General features: G+C 43.3%; 1 protein-coding gene across 1 annotated transcript; it reads right to left on the bottom strand.

The window, feature by feature from the left end:
• Positions 1–653: 653 nt before the first annotated feature.
• Positions 654–6,850, bottom strand: BMP10 (bone morphogenetic protein 10). The gene is made up of 2 exons (XM_006201537.3): positions 6,362–6,850; positions 654–1,746 (listed from the first exon to the last, which is right to left on the bottom strand). The coding sequence occupies exons 1-2, from the start codon at positions 6,693–6,695 to the stop codon at positions 806–808; spliced, it is 1,275 nt and encodes a 424-aa protein (XP_006201599.1). The 5' UTR covers positions 6,696–6,850; the 3' UTR covers positions 654–805.
• Positions 6,851–7,509: the final 659 nt, after the last annotated feature.

The following is a 7,509-nucleotide window of genomic DNA, read 5'->3' as shown; positions in this document are numbered from 1 at the left end:
AGGCCAACACACGTGGCCTTGCTTTCCTACCGCTTCAGAAACGGATGTCACCCTGAAGTCCCTTCTCTTTTCCTTCCTTGACCAGGCACTGCCCTCCACAGCACATGGGTCCCCTGTGGGTTCATCCTTTTGCTGTTGTCCCTTAAGGTCACGGCCTCTTGAAGCCATTTGGTTTCTGTATCAAATAACCCCTCCCCTCGAACATGCAGCCTGCTTTCCCCAGGCCCTGCTGCTGTGAGTGATGGTAAAACCCAACCGACAAAAGTGACACCTACGTTTCCAATAGTATTTAGGAAATGGAGGGCTTCCTGGAATGATGAACTTCCTGGCGCCAGTTACCTTGATGGAACTGCTACTCAGAGAAGAGCGGACCGAGAACATACCACTGGCTTTCAACACATGCACATTTGATTCAGCCATGCATGTGTGTGAGTAGAATCTGCCTCTCTGGAAACGAAAGGGTTTTATAAGTTTATCTCTGTACACATATACATACACATTATCTGCCTCTTGACACCGTATTTCTGCTTAGGGGTGTTTCTTTCAAACTGACATAGAGAACAAGGAGTGTGGGCTTGCCGCTCGCTGTTAGAGAGGGTGTTGCCAGGAGATGGCAAGTCCAAAGGAAAACAGATTGGAAGGGACTAGACTGTAAATTATGTGATTTCCTGAACAAACCGATCTGTCAAAATTCCCTAAGGCAGCAAGCCCCTATGATCTGTACACCCTTCTTAAATAATCTCATTAAATAGGAACACAAAATATACACATTTACAGTTATTAAATAAGCCACAGGAGTCCTCTCCTATCTACAGCCACACTCGGAGACGGCCATGCCTTCATACTTGAACTTGTAAGTGACGACGCCTTTGTCTAGATAGAGGATGGAGATGGGCTCCAGTTTGGTGGGCACACAGCAGGCTTTGGAAGCCTTCTGGGAATTCTTGAGGTGGACCAAGGCCTGGATGATTGCGTGTTTTGTCGGGGTGAGATGCTCTGCCAGGGGGTAGTTGCAAACACCACGGCATTCGTAGGCTTCGTATCCAGGCGGGGCGATGATCCAAGAGTCCCAGCCAATCTCCTTGAAGTCGATGTAGAGCGGGGTCCTCTTGCAGTAGTTTCCCTTAGCGTTCCTCCTGATGCGGGCAGTGGAGTCGTAGATGATGTTGGACCTCATCTGCAGCAGAGCCTCTTCCCCGGGTCCGCTGGAATAGCCGTCCAGGCCCAGGTGGTCCAGCTCCGGGAGTTGCTCGTGGGCGATCATTTCACTCAGTTCCTCCTTCCGCTCCTTCTCGCTGCTCTGGTCGTCGGAAAACACGACAAGCAAAGGGACGTGCTTATTCCGGGCACTGGTGTCTATTTCCAGTTGTCCCCTGCCGGCATCCTCCATTTCATCATGCCTGCTCTCGATGTGGACCTCCAGCTGGTGGAGGGATGAGCCTGACTTTTGCCAACGTCTGATGGCATCGGTGACATCAAAAGTCTCCCACTCACTGTTGGTTCCATAGATTTCCCCTGACACCAAGACCAGCATGCTTCGTTCGCCCTCATTTTCCCCTTTGCTCTCTAGTACTTCAAAAATGGTAATTTTCCGGTCCACTCCATCATATATCATGCGATCTCTTTGCACCAGGGTGTACAACCTGAGTTCGGCCATGATGACCTCTTCATGGTGCGGGATGGACACATTGAAGAAGAGAGGGTATTTTCGGAGCCCATTAAAACTAGCTGGTTGGGAAAACAGATCTGGAAAAAATAATAATAAAAGACAGAAATCAGATTTGCAAGATGTTGCAGAGAAAAACAGATGCATATTTATGCAATAAAAAGTTCTGTTCATACAGGAGGCTTGATACAGAGAGAATGAGGTTAGATCAATGAAAACAAACACAGGGCTAGCACTCTCTAACAGAAAATACTGAAGGTCAGTGGTGGAACACCAGACGGAGTTAAGCTGCCAAGACTAAGATGGAAAATGGCCGCCTAACGAGTGAGAGGAAACACACCCAGCCTTGCTTGCGTAACTTATCAGCCACAGAATTGGAAAGCTGGGATGGACCTTGGAGATTTTGCAGGCAAGCCCCCAATCCTCCTAACCAATAAGGAGCTATCAAATGAAGCATGTGATGGTGATTCTTTTCTTGAAGCTCTTCAGGGATGAGGATTTCATGGCTTTTCATATTAGCATTTGTAATGGATGGAGACCCTCACACAGTTGGGGAATTCCTGGAAAACAGGCATCTGAACCACAGGTTAGCAAACTATAGCCCATGGGCCAGATCAGGCCTGCCACCCATTTTGGGAAATGAAGTGGAACTGCATTGTGTCTGTGGTTACTACAATGGTGAGGTTTGGTAGTCTCAACGGGAATCATACGGCCCACAAAGCCTAAAATATTTACTCTCTCTCTCTGGCCTTTTACAGAAAAAGCTTGCTGACCCCTGCTCTAGACACCAAAGCCTGACAAGGTCAACAAGATAGCCATGGAGCGAAGGGGATCACAGCAGCTGAATTTGGGGGTGAGTGGTCCTCCATAAGGGGAAATGGAGAAAATGAATTTTGTGGATAGATCGGGTGCCTGAGTCATGTACCCTGAGCATGTATATGGAAGCGTAGTGTATAGGAATCACTCAGAATGTTTACAAGATACAAATTTAAAGGTCCTTTGTCTTAGAAGCACACTTCCAAATATTATTGTGTTGGCTTCCCATCTGAGAATTTTTAGGCATGCAGAGTTCCTGTACACTTGCCCCAGGTAACACGTGTCGACAAGGTATCCCTGAAGGCATTTGTCATCAATCAGAGGGTTCCGCGACACCAGAGATACTAAGGACCACCAGTTGAGGGGCTCTGCATCATCTTTGGCAACATTTTCTCTGCTGTATACCCAATTCATGATATCATGGGATCCATGTTCCAGATTGTACTCTTTAATATTTTTCTTGAACTTGATCTGATTATTTTAATACTTACGACCTCTTTTAGGATTGTCCTAAGCAATAGTGTCCATGAAATAAGGAGTTTGAGGTACTAGTTATGTGACTTTTTCTCCAATCCACATTAAGAAAAATATATAGTGATGTCATATGATTCATAGTTTCCTCTGAGCACCACCTAAAATCATCTCATACACTTCCAGTGAGAAACACAGGTCAATGGCATGAATTTAAGCTCTCTAGCGTGGCTCTCAAAACTAGCTATAAACCAGGTCTTAACCCCTTGATCATGTCATAGCCCCCATTCATCCCCTACAGTGTGAGAACATTGCAATTGATCAATTAATATTTGTGGAAAGGTTAAGCAAATCTTTTAAACAAAGATTAAACACAGTGTCCTATTTAAAGTAGACTGCCATCTTCCCCACTTGCCAAAACATTCCTTTGCTTTACTGTATAGTGTACCCTCAGATATGTTCTTCTGACCCTTGGAAAGTCCTACCCCCTCATCTTGACCTATCTAACTGTGACCCTTCCCTAGGAGACCCTCCCTTCCTCACCATTCTACCTGGAGGTTTACTCCCTTCTGGGTAACTTGAGTACTTACTCTCTACACCTCTCCCAAGACCTTGCCATTTCTGTTCTTCTTCAGTTGTCCTTTTATGAATGGACCTTCCCAACTAGACTGTCATCCTACTGGCAGATACCGCAGCTTAAACTCCCTTCTATGCTTCCAATCTACCACGGTGCTTTAAACAGAGGTAGTGCTTTAACAATATTGATTAGTTGAAGATTCAGAGCATCTAGACCAAATTGATTTATGGGCATGACATATGTCCTTCATACAGCAAGTAATTTGGTAGTTTTCCCCCCTTATAGGGATGGAGGAAGCTTGACTCCCCATGGACAGGAAACATGAGAAGACCAAAAATAAAGGAGTAGACTGGTTGGTCCATCCATTAGAAAAAAACGCACAATGAAAGTGCACTACAGTGGGAGAACAAGTTTATAAAATAGCACAAGGAAACTTTTGGTGGTGATGAATATATTCACTATCTTGATTGGGGTGATGGTTTTAATGGATGTTTACATGTGTCAAAATCTATCAGATTATGCACTTAAATCTCTGCAGTTTGTTGTATGTCAATTAGACCTCATAACGCTGATAAAAAAAAGTTCACTGTGTGTATACAAATATAATACTAGATGGAGGTGTTCCATTTCAGGAATTGGAACGAGTATCTGTTGAGCAAATTTCATGTTCGAGGTGCTTTGCAAATATTGTTTTGCTTAGCTCTTCCAATGACCCTACAATACAGATAGCACTTCTTCTGTTCATCTTATTCCAAAAAAAAAAAAAAAAAATCAAGCCTCAGTACAGAGAACTGACTTTCCCAGGAAGACAAAGTGAGGTCAAAGCAGTGGTAGGAAATGAAGTCATGCTTTTCCCACCTTGGAGGTGGCACTTGATTTCCCCTGATTAGTTAGATTTGAGGAGGCTTTTTCTGTTTGGTTGGTCTTTGCCTCCTAGGAAGCTGCACGGAGCAAAAGCAAAGAATGAAAGGGCCCACTAACAACCAACGGAGCGAGCCCAGCGGAGGATTCAAGACTTTCAGTTGTGCATTTCCAGCCACGGACTGGCAGAGGTGCGGCCACCTAAGTTGTCCACAAAGAGATCTGCTCCTGCCTCTGCTGATCTTCAGAAATAAGAAGCTCTGAAAACCCCACTTCCTGACCTGGACCATCCAAATTCTCCACAGGAGAAGTGAAAACTGAAAAACTCCTATTCTTCCCCAGAGATGCAAACATTTTCCCCACCCACACCCTGAGCCAGCCACCCAGGGCTCAGTGCTCAGAAACATTAGGAAGGCTTCCCATGGAAGGAGGTTGTTTATTTTCAATTCAGACTCGCCTCCAAAAGACATCTGTAATTTCAGCTTTCTGTTTCCATTATGTTGCTAAAAGTTCTTAAGTAACTTTCCAACACGTTACTAAATATTTGAAATTTGGGCTGTCACCTAAATTTTAAAGGCAAAAAGTGTCTCCAGGACTGAGCCATACCTACTCAACATTCCTCCAATGCCTAGAATTTAAAGACTTCGTTAGTAATAATTAATATTTGTTCATTTGTTGAACACTTCGTAGCAATCAGACAACTTTCTAACAGGTAACCTCTTTGAAATTGGGTATATTATTCCCAGTTTACAGATAAGGAAATCGAGGTTGGGAGAAATAAGCTAATTATCCACACCAGCTAAGTCAACTCTGTCTCAAAGACCCAAATCCTGAGCTATTGTGGTTTTGTTTTTGCTTGTTTTTTAACACCTTTATTGTGGTATGATTCCTGTACAGTAAACTACACATATTTCAGATGTACAATTAGATGAATTTTGATAATTTTATACACCAGTGAAAAAATCACCACAATCAGGATAGCTAACATTTCCATCCCTCCCCAAGAGGCGCAAATTTCAAATTGCCAAAACTGAGCTGTTGTTTTGACACCACCTTTTTGCTTTCAAGAACAGTTGACCAACACCTATCCAAACCCTCTTCTGCACCTGGTTAAGGACCACAAAAGCATAATTGGTAAATAACAAAGAATTAGTTTCTTTGGACCCACAACTTTTACCATAAATATTACAAAAAAAAATTTTGCCCCCTTGCACCTTATTAAACAAAGGATTAACTTGCTAGGTCATTAGATTTAGTACTGAATAAAGATCTGGGGAGGGGATGGAGAAAACACACTTTTCCCACTGATAATTAAAGCTTGCGCACTGCTCTTTATAAAGGCACGGAGGAAGCTGGATCATTAACTGCACCATGCACATTTCCTGGAAATTTTAAACAGTGCTTCAAGGATATACATGTCACATCAAACAAAACAAAACTTGAGGAAGAATCTCTAAAAGGTTAAGTTTCCATCCTGTTTGAACATTTCTGAAATAAAGTCACAAAATGGAAACTCACCCAAAGTTTGAGGGACACACATATGGCAGCTTTCTGTATTTTGTCTATTTTCATTCTAAGTAGAAGTTGACAAATTTCGTAGTCAATTAAAAGCCAAATGGGATGAGGCCCATATGGAAAATGACAGACAAAGGTATACTGGTAGACTAGCAGTAATATTTTTTATTGCCTGCTGGCCAGGTGGAAAACTTTTAAAGACCCAATTACGATGTCAAAATGGTAGACACTTCATGGCTTTGGATTAAAAGGTATACTTTAGTATCTTTTCATACAATTTGGAAAGTGACCATAAAAATGGTATAGACCAAATGTGCATTGTTTTTGTGTATCTGTGTACACACACCCCTATACAGATGGATTCACCCTTATCTGTATCATTCCCCTGCATTGTAAACTGACTTACTGCTTCTGAAAACTCAAAGCCACATTTCATCAGGAAAATGTCCACTTACCTTCATTCTTGAAACTCCTAATGATGTTGGCAGAAGGCATGGAGGTCCGATCTGTGGCAAATTTGTTGTAGAGTTCCAACATGTACTCTGGTGGGTCAATCTTGGCTGAATCTTGCATCGGGATGTCAGACAGATTTAACGTCTTGAGGAACTCGTGTTTCATGCTCTGTAGCAGTGTGTTAAAGTCGACACCGTCTTGCTCTGAGAAGACATCGTCAAAGAGGGGCATGTCTTCTTCCAGAGGCGACTGCTCCAGGCTCAAGATGGGGCTGCCAGAAACCCAGTGAACCACCAGGCAGGAGACAGCGCACAGCTGCAGGGCCAGGGCACCCATGGCTCTGCTCGAGCCCCCAGGCCAACCCGGGAAGGTTTAGCGCTCCTGGACTCCAAGTGGCAGTTTTATCTGGCGGAGCGTAAATGTCTCGTGTCACTGGAGACAAGTTTGGAAACTTCCCCTCTCTCCCTCCCCCTACCACTCTTCCTCTCCCCATCCCAAAAAGTCAGGTTGCAGTAATTGGATAACAAAATCCCCCACAGGGGCCTAGCCTTTCTTATCTCCCTAGTGTAAACTCGCGCACCAGATTTTGTTTCTATCTTGCAATCCTTTTTTCTTTTAATGAGCATTTTGTAAACATTTCCACATTCTGACACTGGCTGAGAGATAGGACAATTTTCTCCTTGCAAAGGCTCTGCTTCTCCTCCTTTTAATTCACTTCCTTTTGGCAGGGATGCCTAAATTCTGCTCTGAGGCAGTTCCGTTTCACACACGCATGTAATCGACATTAGCAATCAACACAGCACATCAATGGCAACACGTCATTAACGCGAGCGATGGGACTTTCATCCTCACAGAAACATCTCTGAAGAAAGACCAAATAGCCGACATCTCCAATTGAATAGGTATAAATGAACTCATATACATCTTTAGAAGCTGGTATTGTTAGAAACAGGAAAGTATAAACTTTATGGTCAATAACCTTTTTTGTACAAATTTGATCTGGCCAAAATGGCTTTTGAAAAATAGGGCAAGTACTTCATATGACAGCAACTACAATTTATTAGGTGCTTTCCTACAAGCAGGCATTGTGCTAAGTGCTTTGCGTATATCACCGAATGTCCTTCCTAGAATAACCCTTTTATTATCCGCG

Source organism: Vicugna pacos, chromosome 15 (genome assembly GCF_048564905.1).
Source record: "Vicugna pacos chromosome 15, VicPac4, whole genome shotgun sequence".
Classification (NCBI taxonomy): domain Eukaryota; kingdom Metazoa; phylum Chordata; class Mammalia; order Artiodactyla; family Camelidae; genus Vicugna; species Vicugna pacos.
The sequence above is the reverse complement of the archived record's forward strand: the minus strand, read 5'-3'. Positions and strand labels throughout refer to the sequence as shown.